The following is a 25,605-nucleotide window of genomic DNA, read 5'->3' as shown; positions in this document are numbered from 1 at the left end:
TAGGAGTCTCTGTCCCCACACCTTTGCCAACACAATGTGCTATCAAACTTTTGACAAATTTTATTAAAAAAAATAAAGTTAGATCTCATTATAAGTGTGTGTGTGTGTGTGTGTGTGTGTGTGTGTGTAACAAATTCATGATCATCCCTTGGGGTGAAAATCATCAAAGGCATGTGGCGGTGTTGACAATCTGGAGATTCTAACCCTATGTTCATAGAGTGTAATTCTTATTTGACTCCTAGCATAATTAAGGAATGGGGTAGGAAAATGTCATGGATAGCCAGCTGCTTTAATAAAGAGATTTTACTTTTTTAGAGCAATTTACAGCTTTTAGATGCATTTTACATACATTGATTTTGGCCATTGGGTACATTCCTGTATTTTCAATTTAAAACAGAACCTGGAGATAGCTGAATGAACACATGCTTTGCAGGTTGATGTTTTGGATAAAATTTTGGGGTATCTCTTGATTATTTTATGAAGGAGATCAGAAAACAGTTTGAAATCTGCTCTATAGCTGTGTTGTGAGGATTAAGTGGTATGAGGTTCGTAAAACTTTTTGTCACAGTGCCTGACGCATAATAGGCACTCAAGAGCTGCCTCCCTCTCTCCCTATTTTTTGGCTGCGCTGCGGCACGGCATGCGGGACCAGAGATTGAACCCGCGCCCCTTGCAATGGAAGCGAGGCGTCTTAACCACTGGATCGCCAGGGAAGTCCCTGTAGCTGTAATTACTAGTTAATAAAATATGTTGTTATATGTTTTGACGGCAGATTAAGGAGTTGTCAATACCTTGGTGAGATAACCTGCCTTCTTGGAGGTAATAAGCTCTGTTGTCTGGTAAATTCCTCTCCAGCACTCATTAGCAGTGTGACTTGGAGCACACCCCTAACCTCTCTGGCCTCAATTTTGTCACCTGTAAAAAGGAAGAATAAAAGCCAAGACTCAAGGTTTGCCGTGAAGCTGAAATGTGTAATACTCACAAGTGCTTACTAGACATTCTCTTCTTTCCTCCCAATCCAATGGCGGAGTCATCAAACGACCCGTCAAACAACGCGATAACCCCAGGAAACCAGAAGGACTGAGACCGTGGCGACGCGGGCGATACAGTTGTGGCCGATGCACCGAGTGTCGAAAGGGTCATGGAGTGACAAGCGATCGCTCAGCTTCGCAAAACCGTTCCCCACGTACGAGATGGGAGACCCGACCCCAGCAGAAGCAGCTGACGCCCGGCGATCACCCTGGCAACACAGCCTTCCGGTCTGCTCCGCCCTGCCCCACTTCCAGTTCCAGGTCTTGCGTCATCGCTGGGCGACCGGTGCGCGTTTCCGGGAGGGACAGTGCTGGGGGTGCGATTCCGGGTGGAGGGAGGCGGCGCGAGACGGAGGGCGGGGGTCGCGCGTCGTGGGGCCTGACCTCGGCGGCGTCCTAGTTCGCGTCCAGGGCTCGGCGCAGCCATGGAGAGCGGCGGGTGGCCCTCGCTGGGCCAGTTCATCCTCCTGGGCACCAGCTCTGTCGTCACCGCTGTCCTGTACTCCTTGTACCGGCAGAAGGCCCAGGTCGCCCGAGAGCTCAAGGTCAGTGCTAACGCCCGCCTGACCTCAGCCGGTCATCCTGCCCGGGGTAATGGTGAACCCCCGATTCGCCGTGGGCCGTTCCACCCTCGGAAAAGATCCAAGAGAAGGAAACAGGCTCCGAGAGGGTGTCGCCCGGCCGGTAGACGGAGGAACTAGGAACAGAATTCCGGTCTCGTGATAACTGCTTTACTGCCCCCTTTCTCCTAAGTCCCTCTCATTACTCAGAATGAATCTTGACTTAATTATTTTATTCGACAAATATTTATTGAGCACCTGCTATGCTCCAGGCGCTGAGGGTATCGCGTGGGTGGAACAGACAGAAGTCCCTGACCTCATGGAGATTCCATTCTAGTCCAACCAGACAGTAAACAAGTCAATCAGATGGTGTGACACATGGGGTTAAATACTACAGAGTAATACAAGGAAGAGAGGAAATGGAGTGCTGGACAAAGGGTGACATTTAAATAGAGTGACATTTAAATAGGGTGACATTTGAGCAGAGCCCAGGAAGACTTGAGGGGGGCAGTGCAGGTGCCTGGGGAAGAGTAATTCAGAGAGAGGGAACCACAAATACAGAAGCCCTAGATTTACCCACTACATAACCACTCAGCTCCTTGCTTCTAAAAGACTTCCTTTTTATATTAATAGACCTTTAGAAAATGCCACTCAGTTTCCTGAGCTGCACTTTACAACTTACACAGCACGTTTCCATCTTGGTTTTAGTTTTTCTTCACAATAATTTCTTGGGGTAGTTAAAATGACACCTCCGGATTGCAGATCAAGAAATCGAGACTCCCAGGAAAGGTCTATACAGCTAGTCAGTTTAAGTTGGAACTTAAATTTAGGCCTTTTGATTCCAAGTATAGGATTTTTTTCTTGTTGAGCACATTATTTCAGTTGCGAATGTGTGAGCAGCTCATGAGAGATGGACCTCATTAGGTCAGAGACAGGATCTTATTTACCCTTCTTTCCTTCTAGGTTCTAACCCAATGCTTAACAAAGAGTAGATGCTCAATAAATATTTGTGGATTTGTTTTGGCTACAGTTTCATAATACAACAGTTAGGGCTTAATTTGACATTTATTTGAAAGACGGATTCCTAAACCTAACTTCATTATCATCAGATTGTTTACCTTAAGAGCTTAGAAACAAGTGTGTGAAATCCCTGCCATGAAGGGAGTTTTGGAATCTGCCTGGAATGCACCTAGTTACCAAGGAATTGAATTTGTGGCCTGAATGACATCCTGGTGAGATTCCAGCTGCCTCTTGTTTGCTTAATTAAATAAGTTACTCCTGAAGTGGCTGTGATTGTAACTGATACTTTACTTTCTGACTCCGAATCAGAAATCACATTGGCATCAAGTTGGCGGGAGGTGGGATCCTCTGAAGCAGTGACCCATCTTTGGGTGACCTTAAAAGCTTTGCTGATTAGTTCCTAAATGAGGATGAAAGAAATAGCCCCTGCTTGGAAAAACAGTTGGAACTCCTCATATTTTAGGTTCTATTTTCTTGATCAGATTATAAAACTTCCAGAGTAGGGCTTGTGTCTTATCCTTTTGCATCTCTCATAGTGATGGGATTGCATATTTATCACATGCCTACTATGTGCCAGCCCCTGGTCTGGATTCTTTCACACTTAAGTTTCATTTAATCCACATGAAAATCCTGTGAGATTGTTTCCCCCACCTTTTACAGGTTTTGAAACTGAGACTCAGATAAATTAAGTTGCCCAAAGTCACAGTAGATGCATTGAAGCTTGATTCAATCCTAGGTCTTTCTGACTGAATTCCCCCTCCCTTGCTTTTTAAAAAAATTTAACCAACTATCCTATGGTGGATACTTTACTAGCTGTGTGACTTTGGGCAAATTACTTCACTTCTCTGAGCCTCAGTTTCCTTATCTGTAATTGGGGATAATAATGTCTGCTGTATAGGGATGGTATGAGCATTAAATGGGGTTATGCATTTGAAGTGCTTAGCAGAGTGCCTAGAATGTAGTATATCTAAGTGCTTATTTATTCGCTAATTTATTCATCAAATATGTATTTAGTGCCTGCTATGTGTCAGGCACTCTCTCGGCACTAGGGGGACAGCAGTGAACAAGACCAATGAGGTCCTAGCCCTCCTAAGTTCAATAGTCCAGTGGAGGGAGAGACAGATAATAAAGGAGTGAATAAACTGAGGGTTAGTTGTTGTTATTGCCATTGTTTTTATTATCTTCCCAGTGTACATGGTTAATAAATTTTTATTGACCTTGCTCCTGTTTTTTACTGTGTAGCAGCAGCTTAAACTTAGAGTGACCTTAATATGTATGCAGTACCTCCTCACCTCTTTAGAGGTTACTCATCCGGCGTCTTTAAGATTTGTTGATGGAAATACCTGAAAGCAGGAACTGTCCTTCATTCATCCCTGAATCCATAGCGCCCAGCACAGTGCCTGGCTCAGGAAATGTTCAGTGGTTTTATTAATTTTATCTTACTTTTGATGCAGCAGTAACAGGCTTGGTTGGTTCCCAAGCACGGCAGGTTGGAAACTGAATTGGAAGGGATGGAGAACTGGGGATTGTGAGAGGAGGGTAGCAGCAGAGGTAACTGTGCTCGCCAGATTATGAGAGGGAAGAGAGGCAAACTGAAAAGCAGAAGAATAGTGTTTGGCACCAGTTCCTGAAGCCTTGCCCTGTAATGCAAAGGCAGCCCTTTATTATAATGTCTCATGCAGAGCATGAACTGACAAGGGCCCGGTGATGATAATACCTACCATGGCCCGAGCCCCTGCCATGTATTGGTCACTACTTGAGGCGCGTTTACGCATAAGCCCTTTGGCTGCATGGTGCTGTGCTGTCAGGAAGAGATCAAATTGCATTCAGATCTGTGGTATACAAATTGATTAGTATCTTTTATATTTTTGTCTTAAAAAGTTAAAATGAAAAGGAGTGAATGTTTGGTTAACTGGAGGAAGAGTGTAAGTGGCACCCCCATTCTGCAGATGGCAGAGATGAGGCGCTGCCCCAAGCCTGTTTATATGGTAAAAGTTCTGGGACACAGCTTCGGAATCGGATTCTCCGTAGTCTCCTTCCTGCCTGATGTCCTTAGTCTCTCAACGTGAAAAACGTAAATAGTCTTTTTTTCTTTTTTCACTTGTTTGAGCATATCAGTATTCAGCAGTCAATTCAATCTGTTGTTTCCATTTAGGGAGCTAAAAGAATCCACTTGGGTGAAGACTTAAAGAGTATTCTTTCAGAAGCTCCAGGAAAATGTGTGCCTTACGCTGTTATCGAAGGTATGTTTATTTATTGGTAAAGTGAAAAATAACTCCCTCTTCTAAAAGTTTGGTAAAGATCTTCTTGGCTGACATTGAGGGCCTTTTGTAGCCTTGGGGCAGTGGTTCAGAACTGGGACTTTGGGGTCAGAAAGACCTGTGTTACTGCTGTGTGATCTTGGCGAAATTATGCAGCCTTTTCAAACCGCCATTGCTCCATCTCTAAAATATAGGTTACAGAGTTGCTGTAAAACTGAAATGATGTGATCCGTGTAAACTGCTTAGCAGAGCGCCCCAAAGCATAACTTACGGTGATGATGTTTTCATCATGTTGATTAATTAAACTCACTCAAACTAAAAACAAAATTTAAATTACTTTAAAGGAAAGGGCGGAACAGTTCTTCAGAAATAAAATAATTTGTTTCCGTTCAGGAGCCGTTCGGTCTGTTAAAGAAACGCTTAACAGCCAGTTTGTAGAAAATTGCAAGGGGGTGATCCAGCGGCTGACGCTTCAGGAACACAAGATGGTGTGGAACCGGACAACTCACCTCTGGTGCGTAGCCTTGCTCCACGGGCCCAGGCCGCACAGGCGGTCGGTTCAGATGTCGGTGTCCCGGCCCTGTTTCCACGTCTTCAAGCTTTTCCCGAGACAGGGCGGAGACTGGTCTCTCAGTGCTGCTGATATTCTTGTGCGTGGTCTGAGCACCTCTTCCACTGCCGTCACCTAGGCATCCTGTCCAAATGCAGATTCCTGGGCTCCGTTCCAGACCTACTGAGCCAGAATTTCCAGGATAGGGGACCTGGAGTCTGTGGATATGCACACTAAGGTTTGAGAAACACTGATTCATGGCATGGATTAATGATTTCAGTACCTGTTAAGATAATTTCATGCTATTACATGCAGTTCCATTTTTCCAACTGATCCTAGGAGGGTTTTGTTTTGGATTTCTATTTTATTTTAATTTTTATTGTGGTAAGAACACTTAACCTGAGATCTCCCCTTTTAACTAAATTTTAAGTACAATAGTACAGTCCTGTTAACTCCAGGCGCAAGGTTGTACAGGAGACTTTGAACTTACTCGTCTTGTAGAAGTGAAACTTCATACCCGGTGAACAGCAACTCCCCATGTTCTTTTTCCCTCAGCCCCTGGCAACCACTGTTTTACTGTTTCTATGAGTTTGGCTACTTCAGATACCTCATGTAAATGGAATCGTGCAGTACCTGTCCTTCTGTCCGTCTGCCTCAGTTCGCTTTGCTTAACGTCCTCCAGGTTCACGCGTGTTGTCGCATGTAGCAGGATTTCCTTTTTTTTTTTTTTTTTTTAATAAAGGCTGAATAGTATTCCCTTGTTATGTATATACCACATTTTCTTTATTCATTTGTCGATAGACATTTAGGTTGTTTCTGTTTCTTGGCTGTTGTGAATAACCTTGCAGTGAACACGGGAGCACAGATACCTCTTCTAGATCCTGATTTTCGTTCTTTTAGAAGTGGGATTGCTGGGTCGTATGGTAGTTCTATTTTTAATTTTTTTGAGGCATTTATTTAAGATAAAAAAAATCAGTCTGTCTTACAGGGGCAAAGGGAAATAAACAGTAGAGGTGATCTGTGACAATATTTGTTGCCCATTGAGATCGCCTGAGAACCTAAAAAACCGAGCTTCCCTCTTCTGAGGCTCTGGACAGTTGTGATTTCTGTTGTACTCTTCCACTCACTTCAGACTTCAGACTGTCCTCCTGGCATTGAGGTGCTCTCCACCCCTGCCTGGGTGCGAGGTATCTGCCATCCTTTGTTTTATCTTGAGTTCTCTTGTAGGAACGACTGTTCCAAGATCATTCACCAGAGGACCAACGTGGTGCCCTTTGACCTGGTGCCCCACGAGGATGGCGTGGATGTGGCCGTGCGGGTCCTGAAGCCCCTGGACTCGCTGGAGCTGGGCCTGGAGACGGTGTACGAGAAGTTCCACCCCTCCGTCCAGTCCTTCACGGACGTCATCGGCCACTACATCAGCGGGGAGCGGCCCAAGGGCGTCCAGGAGACCGAGGAGATGCTGAAGGTGGGGGCCACCCTCACGGGGGTGGGCGAGCTGGTCCTGGACAGCAACTCCATCCGCCTGCAGCCCCCCAAGCAGGGCATGCAGTACTACCTGAGCAGCCAGGACTTCGACAGCCTGCTGCAGAGGCAGGAGTCCAGCGTCAGGCTCTGGAAGGTGCTGACGCTGGTGTTCGGCTTTGCCACGTGCGCTACCCTCTTCTTCATCCTCCGGAAGCAGTATGTGCAGCGGCGAGAGCGACTGCGCCTCCAGCAGATGGAGGAGGAGTTCCGGGAGCACGAGGCCCAGCTGCTGAGCCGAGCCAACCCCGAGGACCGGGAGAGTCTGAAGAACGCCTGCGTCGTGTGCCTGAGCAGCTTCCGGTCTTGCGTCTTCCTGGAGTGCGGGCACGTGTGTTCCTGCGCCGAGTGCTACCGCGCCTTGCCGGAGCCCAGGAGGTGCCCCATCTGCAGGCAGGCGATCACCCGGGTGATTCCCTTGTACAACAGCTAATGGTCTCGAGGCCCCACAGTGAGACCCCCGCCCCGCTTCAGGGCTGTTTATCTCAAGGCCTTTAGAAGAGCAGTGGTGGGCGGCTGTCATCTCACAGCCCCAGCAGCAGAGGGCGGCCTTTCTAACGTGCAGGGGACCTTTTCGGGCACTGAGCACAGCCCCACAGCCCCACCCTGGGGCGGGCGCTGTGCGCCGCGTCATTTCCCTGGAGCCCCGAGCGCGCGTGGCTGAGGACAGCTCACTGCTCAAGCGCCAAAGTCAGTGGCCTCCAGCTTTTCTGTTCTGGTGTCTTGTCCTTTCTGGTGAGGTGTCGGTTCCTGCGGACTGGAGCCTTGAATGACTCGGCCAGAGGGGAGGCAAAGTTGCCTTGCGGAGCTGCTTCTGAAGAGACTGCCGCAGTCCTCCTCCCCCTTGCTTACAGCCCGGAAAAAAGTTGTTAGGCTGGACGCGTCACTCGAGTCCCTTTCCCTCACCTGCTGGCCTCCTACCTGTGTGCACACGTGTGTCAGGACAAAGGGAAGTGAAGTCCTGCATCTGCCCTCTGCCTAACAGGGCAGGACTCCGGTCAGAATGGAGAGAGGTCATTTGCGGGGGGCACTTGGAACGGTGCCCGTTCAGTGATCCCCGTGGCAGTGAGGATGGGGCCGCTTAGCTGCAGCCCTCCTGGGGCCACCATGGACCTAACGAGAGGGCCACCAGAGCACGCGTCCGCCCTGACTTGGACTCCCGAGGCCCGAGAGGGCTAAGGGCTGGCTCTGGTTTTCCCAAAGGAAGCAGTAAGGCCACTGCTGCCCCAGCCTCGGGCTCTCAGCTTCTCTCCAAGGCTGGCACCGCGGAAAAGTAGCAGCCAGCGTCCTGAGTGCAGAGCCTCTCCAGGCCCCCCTGCCCACCACTGAAAAGTTCACGTGCCGTGGGTGTAATCACACCGCCCTTCTCACAGTCCTCACCCCTCAGCTGTCCCGCTTGAGTTGGTGAGTGTGGAGAAGTGGGGGAGCCTCTCTCAGCACCTCTGAGTGTCCAGGGGCACGTGCATGGCACTTTCCTCTCCCCCTTCCCTGGCTTTGAATATCCATGCCCGATCCTCCTTTGTGCGGGGGAGATGGGGGCGCTCTCAGGGGCCTGGCGCCGGTTCTCTGCGCGTCCAGCATGGACGGCACAAATAAAAGACATTATAGCCACGTGTCAGCCTCTTGCTTTGAACGAGAGTTCAGCGGCTAGGCTGAAGCTGCCCCGGGATGGGATTGAATCCTGTTATGGCGGAATGAGCTGGGGACCTGGAGGCCTCTGTGTGTCCTTCCTTGGCTGCAAGGTGGTGCAGCTTGGTGGTTCTGAAGCGCGGTGGGTGCTGGGGGGTGCTGGGGGGTCTCCGGTCAGCCTGAGAGAGGGCCACCCCGGAGACATGCCCGCAGGTCACGCCTGGCCTCGCTGAGTCGTCTTTGAAGACATCTGTGCTGACATCCTGAACACAGGCAGTGCGATTTCACCTGTTGGGAGAATGGGACGCGGGGGTGTTGGGGACAGCAGGGAGGACACTAACATAGGTACCGGATGCTCTTTCAGACTTTAATTTCGTAGTAAGTCAATCCTCACAAGACCCTGCCAGGCTCTCCTGGCATCTCATCCTACAGATGAGGAAGCATGCCCCAAGGGGGGATGTTCACTGGGTCAAGGACACACAGCTAGTAAGGGTGGGGGTGGGGTCCACATTTAAACTCCAAGCTGCTTCAGACCCCTGACCCTCCTGCTCACCGGCGGTGGGCTGACGGGTCCCTCAGTGCTCACGGGAACGCCCCACAAGGTGCTGGTGCGCCACGTCAGTGGACGAGGCCACACTGGAGGAGGAGGAGGCGGACGTGAGAACCCACCTGCCCATGGTGAGTCCTGTCCAGGGAGGCGGTAAGACCCTGGCTTTACACATAGGTGTCAGGGAGCGGGCAGGGTGAGAGGGGGACTGATGGGGCTGACCTCTGAGCATCTCAAAGCATCTGCCGTTTTCCTGTGTCCTTTCAGCAGACACTTTGAAAGAGGGTCCAGGTTTTAGAGGATGAATGAGCTGCCTGTGTGTGGGGACGCGGGGGGCTTATGTGCTAATCTGTCAGAGTTCAGCCCTTGGCATTAGATTCCATGACTAGATCTGATCAAGTGATGGAAAAGCAGCAAAGGCAGCCTGCCCTTACCCCGGTCTGACTCAAATCCTGGGCAGACTAATTCTGTGTGGAGTGTTCCTCCAAGTGGAGTTGAGTTACCCGTCGTGGGAGACACAGGAGCAGCACCGTCTCTGCCTCAGGAAGTGGCAGCTGGTTGGGAACACGAACACACACATACCCGGATTCCGGATCTGAGGTCCACGCTCGGTCCTAGCCTGGCTGGGCTGAGACTGCCCCATGCTCTCCATCGCCCGTGCTTCCAAAGGTGGAAGTTCCCACCTTCCATTTAGAAAGCCTCATCACCAGCAGGGTTGAAGGGGCTTAAACCGATCCGTGGGACTGAGGCTGGGGGTTGGTGGTGATTTGGAGACAAGGAACTGACCGTGGGATTGTTGTGAATTTTGACTCAACCCTTATGCTCAGCCTCTAATCCTAGGCAGACAGCATTAGGCAGGGATCGTCTTGAGTAATTGCTCCTGGTGTTTTGAAATTCTGTGCGAGGCACTTGATAAGCATGAATGCTTGCAGTCCTGCAAAGTGGGTATTGTTCCCCCCATTTTACAAGTGAGAACAGCGAGGTCCAGCAGGGTCACATTTTGCCTACAGCCACGCATAGTCGTGAGCCTGGCGATGTTAGACTCTCCAGGTATCAGGTATGTTTCTAAGATTTAGGGCGAACTAGCAGGGGAGGCTATATTACCCCTTTTTTTAAAAAAAAATGGGATTTATTTATTTATTTATTTATGGCTGTGTTGGGTCTTCGTTTCTGTGCGAGGGCTTTCTCTAGTTGCGGCAAGCGGGGGCCACTCTTCATCGCGGTGCACGGGCCTCTCACTATCGCGGCCTCTCTTGTTGTGGAGCACAGGCTCCAGACGCGCAGGCTCAGTAATTGTGGCTCACGGGCCTAGTTGCTCCGCGGCATGTGGGATCTTCCCAGACCTAGGGCTCGAACCCGTGTCCCCTGCATCGGCAGGCAGATTCTCAACCACTGCGCCACTGGGGAAGCCCTATATTACCCCTTTTCACAGCTTATGTGATTTGCTCAAGGCTATCAGGGTCTGACTATAAAGCCCTTTGCCTTTAGTCACATCGAAGCTGAGAGGCTAAGAGGGGAAATTGTTCAAGTGACAACTGAGTATTATAGACACACAGCGTTTTCGAAGCCAGTCAGCACCTTGACAATCACCAGTCACATCCCCTGGTTTTATAGACCGCAGGTTGAGGCTTATCCTGGTGGAGCAGGAGCCAGAAGGCAGGTCTTTGGAATCCTAATTCATTCAGAATGGTGATGGAAAATTCAAAAAGCAAACAACATGACAAACTAGGCCAATCTCTGACACCCTTTGCAACCCTGGTCCTAGGCTGGGTGTGGACAGATCTGATGCAGATGGTCCCGCAGGGCCTCGCAAATGCTCAGAGGAAGAGGCTGTCAGGTTTGGTATCCTTGCTGGGCATTTATTCATCTCAGAGACATTTACTAAATGTGTATTCTGTGCCTGGGGATGCAGAAACAAATGTGATGCAGTCCCTTTGGGACAGATGGGTGACTCGGCTGTTGGAGTGTTTGTGGTTCACAGAATATCGCAGCTGGGATGGCCTTTGAGATTAGCCTGGTTAGAGCAGATTCCCTGACCATTCAAAATAAAGCAACCAAGGGCAGGGTATCACTGCCGAAGGGGAGCCAAATAGAGAACACCTACCCCACAGAGCCTAGAATGATCTATTTAAAACACCAATCTGACCACGTCCCTCTTCTGCTTGAAGTCCTTCCCCAGACTCCCTGTCCCCTCAGGGTCCAGCCCTGGTTCCTCCAAGGCATATGAAGGCATGTGACCCAGCCCTTGGCCACCTCGCCAAGCCTCTCCATATCCGTCTCTCTCACACTTGTGGCTTCAGCCACACCGAGCCGATGAGCTTCCTTAAACACGTCGCTGCTCCTGCCTCCTAGCCTTTGCTATTGCCGAGTCCTGCCCCTGGCATTCTGGTCCTTCCTTCACCTTGCTAACATCTCCTCACCCTTCAAAACTCAGCTTTAGGTGTCCTCTCCAGAAAACCCTTCCCTGACTTTCCCCAGCCAGGCGGGGTTAGGTGCCCCTCCCCTGAGATTACATAATCCAGTCCTATTCCTGCTCTGAACCCATGTCTTGGGCAGCAACTGTATCTTATTTCTGCTCCAGCACAATTTTTTTAGGTCATCACTCTATACTCCTTAGAGCTAACATTAGGGCTTGCTCTTTGCTAGGTACCGGCGGAAGACTGGACGTGATCAATGTCATTTAATCCTCACTGTGAGCTATGTGTCTGTATTATTCTTACTTTAAAGAAAAAGAAGTCAAGGCCCAGAGAGGTCAAGTTGCTCAAGCACCCAAGAAAGACAGGATTTAAGTCCAGGCAGTCTGACTCCAGAGCCCGAGCTCTTAACCACTGAAAGTACATGGAATGAATGAGAAAACCAGCGAATGAGATAGTGGATGCGGGGCCAGCAATCCTGGGAGGCTGCCTGTGGGAGTTGGTTTTTGGACCAGAGATGAGGGTCATGGCCTGGTTGTAAGGAACAAGGGAAGGGCCTCTCTGAGGGCCTGGATCCAAGATGGATTGTGTAAGAGAAACATCATGTCCAATGACCTGCCCAGAGCTTTGAGGGCTCCACACAGGAAAGTCAGGACAACATCATTGCGTGGTGGTAAATGGTCTGGACTGGGAGCCCAGAGGCTGCCTTTCTCTCAGGTCCTGGCTCTGTTGCTGTTGTTGTTGTTGAACTTAATGGAGTGATGTAACCACTCTGGGCTTCAGTTCTGTCTGTAAAGGGAGCAGATTGGATTAGACGCTCCCCAAGGCTCCACTCAGCTCTGCCATTTTGCATGTCTGTGACACAACGAGTGGATGAGGATGGAGGGAGGGCAGTTTCGAAGCCCTGAGATGAAGACCCTCTTCAGGCGAGCTGCCTGCCACAGACGCAGACCCACGTTCCCAGAAAGCCAGGGAGATCAGCACATTTTCTCTCTAATTAGATAGTGTTAACTTATCAATTTTGAATGAGCTAAGTTTCCATGTACGATGTCCTGAATTGCTCCCCGGAGTGCTCATTAGTCATTTCTCTTGCAGCTGCTGCCTTATTGTTTTTCAGATGCCAGCCCAGGGACCTGGCATTTCCCTTCCCCGAGAATGGGGCACGTGAGGCCAAGCCAGGGACACTGGCACTGGTCAGAGGGGCTGCCCAGGCCCGGGGGAGGGCCCTCAGCTCTTGACCTTTACCCTGTGTCCCTGCCAGAGCCACTGCCTCGCATTAGGTGCCTCAAATCCAGATTCCTCTGGGATTGGGCTATGACCCTGGAGGGCCACAGCTGAACTCAACAAGCACTTATTAAGTACCTAGTGCACCAACACCTTGTGTCTTGAACCTGAAGGGTCTCTAGGCCGGGGAGAGCGGGGTACATATGAAGTCATACTAATATTAATGTCCAAATTGCCATAACTTCATCCCTCCCACCCCCTCATGGTCTTCCCTGGTGTTTAAGGTGCTTCATAGGATGGGGCTTCATTCATGCTTGCAGTAAGTTGGCTCATAGTCTGCGTTTCTTCCTGCCCTTCCCCACCCCAGGGCTTGTGATGGGAGCCCTCTAATGCTGCAATCTCTACCATGACCTCCAGGTGGCGCTGTGCTCCTATGGTTGAGGCCGCTGGAGGCCTTGCGGGAGTAACTGAGGTGGCGCTTCCGAGAGCCGGTGCAATTTTCTCTCTCCTGAGGCATGGGGCACAGGCCTGAGAGAAGAGGCTGAGAAGGACCCTGAGCTGCTGATCCCAGGTCCCGCGCACAGGCTGGGAAGGGGAGAAGCAGGAATGTTCTCTCTAGTTCCTTCCTTTCTCTAACCAACACACCAGGAAGCCAGGTGCAGATGTGAAAATTCTGAGAAACCCAGAAAACTCAGGGGAAAAAAATCCCACATTTCTCTCCCTATAATTTTCCAGGCATTCACATCTTTAAATATACTAACCATGATTTCTTTCAACAAAAAATGAGACATGCATAATGCATCACATGTTCCTAAAATACCCAGATGACTTCACACTGGTAAAGGAGGCTTAAAAAAATTGAATGGCATAAATTTTGATTTTCTCCCCAGAAGCTTTCTCTTAGTGGAGAAATCCTGCTTCTCCCAGCCTGGCCTGCTTCCCTTGCTGTCCTCTCCTCTGCCCTGTCTTTGCCTTCCGCCCTCCCTCCTATGTGTCAAGTTTCTCTGTCCCCTTCTCTGCAAGGAAAGAGAACCGGGAACTGCTTTACTTGGCAGTTCTGCCTCTCATCTGCCGCTGTTTGCCTCTTGTCTTTGAGTGTGCGAAAGTTTCTTCCTCCGCGTGTGGATCTGTCTTCCTCTCTGAGGCTTTTTTAGCTTCTCTCCTTCTGTTGGATTCTGTCTGTGAGTCTGTCTCTCCTCCCATCTTTCTCACCTGCACCTGGCTCCTCCCCTCCCAGAGGGGTCTCTCCTCTTCCGGATCCCCTGCGCAGCCCAGGTTCTGGCAGGGCAGGGTGCGGAGGGCCTCTGTGCCCATGCAGTGGCCGCTCTTCCAGCTTCTACCCTTCCTACTACACAGGAAGTTCCTCTTCTAGGAATAGAAAGCCCTTCTCTCCACCCCTGCAGGCCCTGGAGGGCTTTGGGCAGTGGGACTCACTGCATGAAGCTGTCCCTTCCTCTTATCCTAGTGACCCAATCAGCATCTCATCTGATCCTCCCAATCTCCCCTTGAGGCTGATCTGGTTACCCCCACTTTACAGCTGAGAGGAATTCTGGCTCAGACAGTGAAGTGACTGCCTGGAGGTCACACAGGTAAGAAGGGATGGAGCTGGGATTGAACTTCTGATTTACCCTCATCTCACTTGCTGTCACCAGGTCCAGTGGACAGAGCTCTGAGCTGGTTCTTGGGAGACCTGGGGTCTCGGTCCTGGCTCTGTTTCCAATCGGGCAGCTCATCTTTCTCGTTTGGGGTTGACTTCTCCCCACCACGCAGTGGGAAAATACCCCTCTCTGCCCTGCCAACCTTACAGGTTATCACGGATATCAAATGATATTGCATCCGTGGGGTGGGGACGTGCTTGAATAACATCGTGTGGGAACCCAAGGGTCCAGAGCATGCCCAGTCCCCTCGCTGGGAACCTGAGCTCAGAGGTCAATGGCCACGTCGTTCTGTCCAGGGTTGAGCCCACACAGGTCTGACCCCAGGTTTGAGGGAGAGTCAGGGTGAGGGCCCCTGGGTTTAAGGTGTAAAAATCTCTTCTGTTGTCACAGGATACTGGTGGGGAGTGTCATTTATGGGATCCAGTCCTGCGTTCTTTATCTGAAGGGACTTTGGGGTTCAGAGATCCCCTGGAAATTGCACACACACAATTTTCTGTATCTGGGAAAGAGAATCCATCTCTTTCATTAGATTCCCAGAGAGGTCCTCAGCCTGCAAGAGGCTTGGGCAGTGATGTACATCTCCTTAGTTTGTGGGTAGGTGGAGGTGCAGAGACTAGAAGAGGCTTGTCCCTGGTCACCCGACTCCCAGGTGTCCTCAGGGAAGTGGTGTCACCCAACAGTTGAGAGCTCGGCCTGGAGTCAGACCTGCTGCCTCTCCTGGGCTGTGCTGCTTTGGGTTCGTCACTCAACTTCTCTGGCCTCAGAGCCCCTAAGGATGACCTAGAGAGAGATGACAATCACAGCCAACTTCTGCAGTTATCAGGTGTGGATATGTATTCCCAGGGCGTGGGAAGCTCTTCATAGAGATTGGGTGGGAGAGTGGCAGTCAGAGGGCTACCCTTTCTGAGCTTGATGGACTAGCTCCTCCTTTGTCCCCATGAGCGGTCACGATTTGCTTAGCTCATTTTCTGGTGAGGTCAGGGGCTCTTCAGTCAGGGGACTTCAGGCCTCTCGGGAGCCTGGGTGGGAGAAACCTGGCATCCAGAGCCCAGGCTCTGCAGCCAGACCACGGTCCCCAGCCTCCTGAGCCTCCACCATTTGTCCATGAGGCTAGCATGGTACCTGCCCTTGTCTGCACCCCTGCCCCGCGGGGTTGTGCCGACACGGCCATGGCGCCCGGCCTCGGCTCTCCTCTCCTCCCAGCCTGGGCCTGAGTGAGGCAACTGTTTCCCAGGGTGACATGGAGTCCCAGCACCTCCCACCTGCTCGTTCTGGGCTGGTCTCTCAGAGGTCCTAGGACCACACCCCACCGCCGTCCTCTGTGTGAGGATGTGCAGTGACTGGGGTGGGGGGAGGAGAGTGCAGTCGGGACACCGGTGACCCCCTCTCACGTCCTGGTGAGATTAAGTTCCTCAGCGCCCCCAGGTGTCCTCACTATTTCTGAAGTTTTCCTAAAGAGCTCATGGGACTCTCACTTTGTGGGTTATTGGTATAATAAAATCTTTTAAAAAATTACCCTCTGATCTCTTTATTTTAAAGGAACCCAGCAGACTGCATCGTTGAAAAAAGCCCTTTTATTTTGTGACTGATTGTGTGTGTGGCTGGAGCTTCCCTCCAGATACAGCCCCGAGCTACAGTGAGAAGCAGGGGTGTGAGACCCTGAGCAGGAGACCTGGCTGCAGCCCACCCCATGGGCACCCCTTTCCCCACCTGTGATGGGAGGAGGTGGGGCTAGATGAACTCTAGGGCTGGTTTCATGCGGAGGCTTCTAGAACTCTGGGCATTCTTTGGAGACCCTCCGGGGAGCATGAGGGGCCCAAAGGGGGGCGTCCTGAGCCCCTATCTCCCCAGCAGCTTGCCCTTTATCTACTTTTTATCTCTGGAGGTTCCTTGTAAGATTTTATTTGAAGAAAGGGTCTTGGTAATTAAATAAACAAAGCAAACTTCTGGGGGGAAGGGCTCTGCCTGCCACAAAAGTCCTGCACAACTGTTTGCTGAATGTAGGGAAGGTGAGTGAACTATTCTTGGGTTGTTTCTTGATTCTAGGTCTGAGCCACCCCCAGTCGGCTAACGTGCTTTTCTCTCACTGTGTGTTTGTGCACGTGTGTGTGCGCGCGCGCAGGCGTGGTGCAGAGGTGGGCTGCAGAGGCCCTGCCTTTCAAGGCGGGTGGGGAATGGGCTGCACCCAGGTTCCAGTCCCTGAGGTGAGAGGCGTGGGGGTGATGTGGGTTTTTATCTGGCCCGGCTCAGAGTGGTAGTTCCCTTCTGGAGGCCACTTAGACTCTCTGGAGGTGACCAGCTGGCTGTTGACACAGCACCGCATCCTGGCCTCCCCTGCTGGGCCATCGAGGGTCTGAGCCAGTCCTGGCAAGGCTCAGCATTCCCAGCGCTCCGCCCCATGGGTTACTGGGCCTGAGCTGCCAGCAGATGCCCTGCACCCAGGGCTGAGACACCACCATCTTCTCTAAGTCTCGCCATTACTCTCTGATGCCATGGCCCATGACTCAGTTTCCCTATCTGGGTAGGAGAGAGGGGAAGGGAATGAGGGGAGCAAATGCATGCGGAGCATCTGTTTTATGCGGAGGCCCATCTGGGGCTGACTTTCCCTTTTTCTATCCCATCGACACTAGTGCAGGGCTCAGGGCACAGCAGGGCCTTGCAAATATGTATTTTTAACCCTGGAACATCTGTGCTGAAAGGGCTCACAGAGATGGTCCTGTCCTGTGGTTCTCAATTCTGCAGAGCCCCAGGGTTTGGTAAAGGAGATTTCAGGTGAGGTTTGAAGGAGAAACCCCCCACCTTTGCCTCAAGCAGGTTTTATCTACTTTAGATTTGAGAGACCTGGTTGATTTTGCAGCTGAAAAAAATGTGATTTTTCTCCAAGTTTCCCATTTTGTGATGTAGAGTCAGAGGCCTAGAGGAGAGAATCAGCTTATTCAAGGTCACAAAGAGAGTCAATAGGTAATAATAATAACTACGTTTACTGAGGACTTACTGTGTGCCAGGCATACGATACATGTATAATCTCCTTCCCCAGAACAAACCACCGAGTAGAAATCATTATTACCCCCATTTGACAGATGAGGAAACTGAGGCACGATGAGGCGAAATAACCACAGAGTTAGGAAATGACAGAGTAGGAATTTGATCTTGGCTGTCCCAGTGAAGGCCACCCCCTTCACCCCAGCCTACTTCACTAGACTGTGTACTGCCAGGTTTCCTTGATGGGTCGTGGGGAAAGTGGTCTCCACTCCTGCCTTACTTGGTCCGTTCCTCCATCTGGACCTGGCATCTTCAACACAGCCCTGGGCATCTGGCTCACAGCCACCCTCTTGGCTTGTGGGGTAAGGCAGGGATGGAGCCCCAGGGTACATGTGTGCATCCAGGTCTAGGGCTCCAGAATAAAGCGATGGCCCACTGAAGGATGAACAAATGGAGGACTGAGTGAGGCCTCTGAAATGGAGACAGTTGGGAGGGGTAGAGGTGGAAGGAATACCATACTGACTCACACTTTCCCTTGCAGAGCTTCTGTGTGCCCTTGGAGGCATCACTTAACCTTCAGGAACCTTGTCTGTAAAATGGGTCTGACTGTCCCAGTCCTGCCACTTCTGGAGGCTAAAGGGAGCCTCTAGGAAGGGAACAGTCATGGAAATGCCTTTCTAACAGTAAAGTGCCATGTGCCTGAGAGGAATGTGTGGGTAAGGGGGTGGGTATTGAGTTAGGAAGGTGTGGTGCTGCCACCTTTAACCTTATTTGGAACAAGGAAAGGTAAACATACAAACAGATGGGGTGTAAAACCCAGCTTCTCTTTTTGCTCTCACTTGCTGTGTGTGCAGGGATTCGTCAGCCCTCTCTGTGCCTTTCTGCAGACCTTCAGTACAGCAGGACTGTGGTAGCTACTCAGCGTGAACACTGCTTTGTTACTCGGCAGTAGAGAAGGAGCCAGAGGAGTGTGAGATGAGTGGGGTGGTCTCAGCCCTGCACGCTGTCACCACTGCTGGGTGTCCCCTATAGGGGCCTGGAATCACAGCTGGGAAAAGTGGCTTCTCCTGGTTCCATCACTAGCCTGTGACCTCGGCAAGTCACATACTCTTTCCGCTAAGGGTTAAACAGGATGCACTGTCTCCTCTTTTTACCTCAAAAGGTGTTTATTTTGAGAAGCAAGGTCAATAATGGATGTGAAGATGCTTTGGGGTGTGGTGGGGAGGAACAGAAAGACTGATACAAATGTAAGAGCTTCTTGTAACTATTATCCTGCTTGTTATGCGTTTGTTTTCTCTTCCAGCACTTGGCCTGGTGTTAACCTCGAAGCAAACACTCTATAAAACCTTAATGAATGGAGACAGGCTGCTTGTGGAGTGGAGCAAAGGAGGCCGGAGACCTGCTACTACTGCCACTGACAAGCTGTGGGATTTGGAGGAAGCCCCTGACCCTCTCTGGGCTTCAGTTTCCCCATTTCTAAATGAAGGAGGTTGGACTGGGTCCTCCTTAAGGATCCTCCCAACTCTGACGGCTCTGAAATGGGAATGAATGAAGTGCTACTGTTCTTTCTTCCTCATTATGTCATTTCGCAAATGTTTAGTGTACCTCTATGCTCAGCCAGGCCCCGAGAGCCTGATGCTAGCTAGCCACATGCCCCATTTTACAGCTGAGATCATGGAAGTTCAGAGAGGGGATGTGACTTGCCCAAAGTCACACAGCTACCAAATGACAAGGCTGAGATTCAAACCCAGGCCTGAATCCAAAGGTCATGCCTAGTCCATCTGCATCCCGGTTTCTCAGCCCCTTCCTCCCCTCTCCCCAAGGTGCCTGGCCTCTGGAGGCCAGGGATCCCCTTTACACAGTTTGGGGGAGGGGCTGGGCTGGCTCCTCTCAGGCAGCCTCTCTACCAGATGTTTTGTCACTAAAAAACACCTCCTCCACTTCCCTCCAGCCCACCACTCACGCAGAGTCCTAGATTTATGGTGCGAGTGAACCTGAGGATGCTCTTTCGCTATTGGTGGGACCCCTTGCAGGGCAGCTGGTGGAGCCAGTTGAGACTCACCAGGGGACCAAGATGTGTTTCCTTGCCCTGCCTTCAGCAAACTGCATGACCTTGGGATGGCTGCCTCTTTCTGCGGTCAGGCTGGTCCTGCCGCGTGAAGGCGGTCTCCAGGGGGAGAGCAGGTGCTGTCGGCTCTGGGCGAGGATAACGAGCCCTCCTCGCGCACCTTGCCCCTTCGGAGTTACCATCTGCTCGGCAGACGCGCCTCCCAGGACCCTGGGGCTGCCCCAGGCTCCCTCCCGCGATCCAGAGCCCTCTCCTCGGCTCAGAAGCCTCAGTCTCTCCCCAGGCCTCGTGGCAGTTGCTGGAAGGGAGGTCCCCGAGGGCAGAGAGCTGCAGGCCCGGGACGTCCCCGGCAGAGGCAGTGGACGCCAAGAGCCGGGCATCCCTGGCGAGCCCGGCGTAAGAAGGCGCTCCCCGCTCTTCGGGGAGGCTGGGCTGCCCCTCCCCTCCCCCCATCCGCCTCCACCCCGAGGCCCCGCGGGAGCCCGAGTCGAGAGCCCTGGCTGGGAGCAGGGCCTTCCAGGGCGAACCGAGTGGGAGAGGCAGAGTGTGAGGCCCAAGGGGCCGGGCCCTGATAGTCTAGAGTGGGGCGCAAGTGTGATGGGGGCAAGGGGTTCCCCGGTTGGCGCCGGCGGGGGAGACCGTGTCCGAAGGTCGCCGGGTGCCCTCCGACCTCTACCCCAGCATCTGGCCTCCGGGGAGACCTGCATCCATCTGTCCTTCCCCGCGTGTGCGTCGTAGGTCCCCCTTCCCGCTCCCGGAATCCCCACTCCCCCCCAGCTCCCCGCGGGAGGCAGAGCCGGCGGCAGGTCCCGCGCGGAGCCGCCGCGCACCGGCTCGGGACCCGGTAAACACCCCGCGGGAGGGGGTGCGGGAGGAGGAGGCGCCCGGAGGCCGCCGGGCCGGGGCGGGGCTCACGGGGGGCCCCTCAGCGCGGGCGGGACGCGGGTGCTGGGGGCGGGGGCAGGAAGCTAGCCGCGGCCCGGGCCGGCCTGCGCTGCCCCATGACGTCGCTCGGCTTCCAGGGATCTGTCCCCGCGGCCCGGGTCCCCTCCGCCCCGCCCTCCTCCTGCCCTCCCCCCCCCCCGGGCCTCGCCTCCGCGCCGCGGCCGGCATTTCTCGCTCGCAGCTCGCCCGCGGGCTGGCTCTCGGTCCCGGCCTCCTTCTCCTCCCTCTGACTCTCCTCCTTCCCTCTCCGACCCTCTTTCTCTCTCTCCCCTCTGCCTCTCCGACCCTGATCTAGTTGTTCCCTCTGCCCTTTCTTCTCCTCCCTCTTGCCTTCCTCTCTCTCTTTCGGTCGATTCCCCTGCCTCTCATTCTCTCTGTGTCTCTGCTTCTCTCCCCGTTTCCCTCTCGGTTTCTCTCTTCCCCCTCCCTCCCTCCGGGCTTCTCTCCCCCCCCCCCACCCGTGCCCTCCCTCCACCCTCGCTCCCCTCCCCCTCCACCCCTCGCAGCCCAGCCGCTCGCAGCTCCCCAGTCAGCCTCCCCGAACCAGCGCCGCCGCCGCCCGCACTCGCCGCAGGACCGGCCCGCCCGGCTTCCCGGGGTGCGCCCTCCTCGGCCCCGCGCCCTCGGGGCTCGCTGGCACAGCCTCCTCCCCCGGCTCACGGCCCCGCCCGGCCCGGCCCCAGTCCAGCGCCCGAGCGCGCCGAGGATGTGAGTCCTGCTCGCCTCTGCCGGAGCAGCAGCCACTCGCGCGCCGCCGAGCCGGAGCGCAGCGCAGCGCAGCCTCGGGCGCTCGCGGGGTCGCTCGGGCCGGCTGCGCGCTCCTGCCCCAGCGGCGCCCTCCGGCCTCTCGCCGGCGCCAGCGCCGCCGCAGCCCGCGGGCCGTCCCCGGCCGGCCGTCCCCGGCCCCAGTGCCGCTGACCCTGTCCGCCGCGGGCGGGGACGCGGGCGGAGGAGGTGCCGCCGCGGAGCCCCCGGACGCGACCATGTCGGAGGTGCTGCCCTACGGCGACGAGAAGCTGAGCCCCTACGGCGACGGCGGCGACGTGGGCCAGATCTTCTCCTGCCGCCTGCAGGACACCAACAACTTCTTCGGTGCCGGGCAGAACAAGCGGCCGCCCAAGCTGGGCCAGATCGGCCGGAGCAAGCGGGGTGAGTTCGCGGCCGCCTCCCCCGACACCCATTTCCCGGGCACCCAGGCCTGGCGGAGGTTTGCGGGGTTTTCCCGCACCCGGGAGCCCGTTCCGACCCACTAAAATCTCATCGCGCAGAATTGGAGGGGGCGGGGGGTGATCCCGCACTGCGGGTTCAGCTCCGGCTGGCCTCGGGAACCCCTCCCCCTCAGCCAGATCCTCGTTGGGGTCACCCAGGGGGCGTGGCTGCATCTCGCTGCAGCAGAGGCTGAAAGGTTATACCCCGGTCCCCAAAGTTTGATTTTTGATTTATACCCTGCCCCCGCCCCTTTTGCGCCCCTTTTGCGCAGTGTAGTAGCAGCTGCACTCGATCTACAAGCCGGGGGGGGGGGGGGTCCTAGGGCTCCCCAGGGAACGGCGTGGGGAACTGCGGGGGGGCAGGGCCGGTTCCGGCGGGGAAGGCGAGGGGCTTTCGGATCACACCGGCTTTTCATTGTTCCTTGGCAGGGGGAGGGGGTTTGCCGAGCCTGGGCGCTCGGCGCAGGAGCTGGAAAAGCCCCGGAGAGATTGGGACGCGCAGGGGCTCTAAGAGGAGCTCCAGAGGCGCGGGGACAATGAGAAAGACCGATAGCTGCCGTGAGAGACTGAGACGCAGAGATAGGGAGGAAGGCGGAGGGGGGAAGTAGCGGGGAGGCCGAGATGGGCAGAGACCGAGACAAAGCTAAGGAGAGAGAGAGTCAGAGCCGGAAAGACAGCGAGCCAGGGACGCAAGTCTGGGGAGGACAGAGAAGCAGCTGAAACAATGAGGGCGACCGACACCCCGGACACAGAGGGAGGCCTAGAGACCTCGACAGGTGACCGTCGCGCCGGGAGACTGATGGAGGGACCGAGGAAGGCGAGGCTAGGTAGAGATAGTGAGAGAGGCGAAGGACACAGAGAGGCAGATGGGGAGAGGCGGGCGAGCCACCGGCGGGCAGCGAAGGGAGGCTCCGACCTCTGTAGCGGCGAGTGCGGAGAGGCCAAGTCAGCCCGCTGGCAGCGCGGAGGGGGGCTCCCGGCCCAAGCGAGACCAGAATCCCCGACGGGCTGCGCGCTGTGCAACCGGCCCCTGGCGTCCCTCCTCGCTCTGCGCACCTCAGCACCCCGCCTCGGCTACCGGCGCTGCGCTCGGGGCACCCGGGAGGATCCCAGACCCGGAGCCCGTAGCTCCTCTTCCCCTCCCTCTCTCGCCCAGGAGCCTTTTTTCCTAAATAAATGCGTCTTCCAGGGTGGGTGGGGGGCGGGGTGAGGACCAGGCCGGTGCGCGCCCAGGCTGCCGCCAGGGCTGCGGGGTTTGTGCCCTCTTTGCTTCCTCTTCTCAGGACCATGCTGGGACGCGGCCTGGGGGTGGGGGAGTGGTTCAGAGGAAAGCAGCGGAGGGACCTCTGGCTGAGCAGAAGAGGATGGGGCTGTGTTAGCACGCGTGGAGACCCCTTCCCTCTCCTTTCCTCAGTCTACCCGCCCCTCCGACCCGGGCGTAAAGCGAAAATTAGGGACCCCTGGCTAGGCCCAAGAGCGCTCACCTCTCCTTTTCTCTCCTTTTTTTTGCAGTTGTTATTGAAGATGATAGGATTGATGACGTGCTGAAAAATATGACAGACAAGGCACCTCCTGGTGTCTAACTCCCATAAAGACAATGAGTTAAGGGAGAGAATAAGAATGAGAACGGCGATATCAGTTATTGGCAAAAAGCATGAAAAGAGAAAGCACTTTGAAATTTATTACTAGCTTGCTACCCACGATGAAATCAACAACCTGTATCTCGTGTCAGGCCGGGAGACAGATGAGGCGTGAGAAGGAGAAGGCTCTGGGCTCCTTTGCAAAGATAAAAATTTAAAAAAATTTTTAAAAAATTAAAAAAATCACTATATATATATACATAAAGAAATAAAAAGAGAAGTCTCAGTTGCAGCTATTTGTCAAAATTAATATCCATTTCTTTTTATATACAGTGAATATTGCGCAATTATAGATCTGGATTTTGAACCATTTAAATAATGAAGCAGCAACACCGGGTGTTTTGAGGTGTTGGCATTCTTCGCTGATTTGGCTGTTCCCAATGTTTACATTATTTAATCTCGCAAAAATGATTCTGTGCACTTGGATGTGAAATGCTGTCCAGTTTTATTTTTTTATGTTGTTATCCTTGGATGTACAAAGAAAATCAGAAAATGATCTCTATAGATATTGCATTCTATTTTGGTCATCTTTTGAAGTTATCAAGAATGTGTTTAAAACAAGACGGGAACTTTTCTAAGGAATCATACATAGAAAAAAATCGTCGCTTTATTTTAAAATGAATTGTAAAGCTTGTGTTTCTTTGTTGCTGCGAGCTATTTGCCCAAGTTAATGCAAATGAACACATTTTATATGTCAGGAAAAAAAAAACCACACAAAAAACAAAAAAAATGCTTGAGCTTTTTCTAACCCCTCCCTGCAGTCTGTTGTGTGAGCAGCCTTTTTTTTCTCTAATATTGTGTCAGTTTATTCTCTTTAATGGACTGTAAAAAAATGTAATCACAAGAGTGCCAAATATCTTGAAATGCCAAAAGGCATTTTGGTTTCTTTTCTTTTCCCTGTGCTCTGAGTCCACGTAAAGGAATGCTTGGAGTGTCTTTTTCTGTTATTTATAGGGGTTCTCTTAGGGCACACCAGCTGCCTGTTTTGCATGGTATTTGCAAAAATGCCTCTTGCGTGAGGAATCTTTTACCAGTTTTTGTTTGCAACTTTGGACCTCAAGAGGCTTCTTCCTTTCCCTACCCTGTTGCCTCTTTTCTTAATTCGATATTCTGTATGTTGCACCTTTAACCAGCACACAGGGCTATTTCTTCAATGTACAATAAAAGAACTGTTCCTGTGTCTCACTCCTCTCTTTTCTCGGCTTTGGTTCCGGGGAGCTTGCTTTTTGTCTGCTGGTTGCAGACGGGAAGGCGGGAACGGTAGCTTTGGTCTGTGAGGCAAAAAGGTGGTGTGGAGGCCACCGTGGGTTGGGCTCAGGTGATAGGAAAGAAGCTGGAGTGGCAAGGCCATCCCTGGAGGGCAAGTGTGTCCAGTTTGAATTTGCCTTGGGCTCTCCCTGCTTCCGTGGGGTTTCTGCCATCCCTGGTGGGGTGTGGGGAGAAGGAGGGCTGGTGTGCTGGTTGGCAGGGAGTCAGCCTCGTGAAGGGCAAAGTTTGGAGGCTGGCAGCCTTGGATTCAAATCCCAGCTCCTTCACTGCCTAGCTCTATGGATTTGAGCAAGTCCCTTCACTTCTTCAGGCCTCAGTTTCCAAATCTGTGAAGTGGGGTTAATGCAGCTCCTACCTCGAAGGTTGTAGGGAAGATTCACACAGCACCCAGCACATAGTAGCACTCAGCATCAGATGCCCAGGTAATCCTTCCATCATGGGCCACCCGTCCTCAAGGGCAGGGCTGAGGAGGACCTATGCTCTTTGCCCTGCACCTTTGCCTTCCTGAGTTCACAGGTCCTTCCTGGAGGGATGAGCCTGGTCCTTTGGGGCCCACAGCCTGATTTGACTTGTCTCAGGCTTCCCCAACTCAGCAGCCCTCCTCCAATCACCGCTTAAAAAGTCTCGTTATGAAAAAAAATTCTCAGCCCCTTGTTGGGCTCAGGACAGTTAATGACAGTGGAGCAGGCCCCTGGGGGAGGAGGGGTTGGGAGAAGGATTTTGGCTGAAGAAAGGCCGGGAGAGTTTTTTTTCTCCTGGGCTGCTTGGCATCCAGGAGTCCTGGTGCCGGGAGCTTTTAATGTGTTTGTTGTAAAACTGTCAGTCGGGGAGTCACAACACAGCTCACAGTGACAGGAGCCTGAGTGTGACTCAGACATCAGGTAAGACAGGCCTGGGTGGGGAGGAGGAAGGGGGGCTCCAGAGGGCCTGTGGGGAAGGGGGTGATGTCTCAACCCCCTTCTCAGGGGTGGAGGCCCAGAACCTCAGGGGGACCCAGTGGAGTCCCTATCAGTCATCATCAGGAATGGCAGGCAAGCTGGAGCTGGCAGTGCCTGCAGGATGATGGGGGTGGGGT

General features: G+C 53.1%; 2 protein-coding genes across 3 annotated transcripts; both read left to right on the top strand.

The window, feature by feature from the left end:
• Positions 1–1,178: 1,178 nt before the first annotated feature.
• On the top strand, positions 1,179–8,557 carry MUL1 (mitochondrial E3 ubiquitin protein ligase 1). 2 transcript variants are annotated; one of them, XM_007175056.3, is made up of 4 exons: positions 1,179–1,292; positions 4,767–4,854; positions 5,266–5,386; positions 6,650–8,557. In XM_007175056.3, exons 1-4 carry the CDS (start codon positions 1,194–1,196, stop codon positions 7,377–7,379), a joined length of 1,038 nt encoding a protein of 345 aa, XP_007175118.2. In that variant the 5' UTR covers positions 1,179–1,193; the 3' UTR covers positions 7,380–8,557. The 2 variants fall into 2 exon arrangements, with proteins under 2 accessions (XP_007175118.2, XP_007175119.1); XM_007175057.2 differs by lacking the exon at positions 1,179–1,292 and adding an exon at positions 1,322–1,576.
• An 11,880-nt stretch (positions 8,558–20,437) lies between these two features.
• On the top strand, positions 20,438–24,446 carry CAMK2N1 (calcium/calmodulin dependent protein kinase II inhibitor 1). The gene is made up of 2 exons (XM_007175055.2): positions 20,438–21,562; positions 23,134–24,446. The coding sequence occupies exons 1-2, from the start codon at positions 21,397–21,399 to the stop codon at positions 23,202–23,204; spliced, it is 237 nt and encodes a 78-aa protein (XP_007175117.1). The 5' UTR covers positions 20,438–21,396; the 3' UTR covers positions 23,205–24,446.
• Positions 24,447–25,605: the final 1,159 nt, after the last annotated feature.

Source organism: Balaenoptera acutorostrata, chromosome 1 (assembly GCF_949987535.1).
Source record: "Balaenoptera acutorostrata chromosome 1, mBalAcu1.1, whole genome shotgun sequence".
NCBI lineage: Eukaryota > Metazoa > Chordata > Mammalia > Artiodactyla > Balaenopteridae > Balaenoptera > Balaenoptera acutorostrata.
Note: the sequence above shows the minus strand (reverse complement) of the source record. Positions and strands in the feature narration are given on the sequence as shown.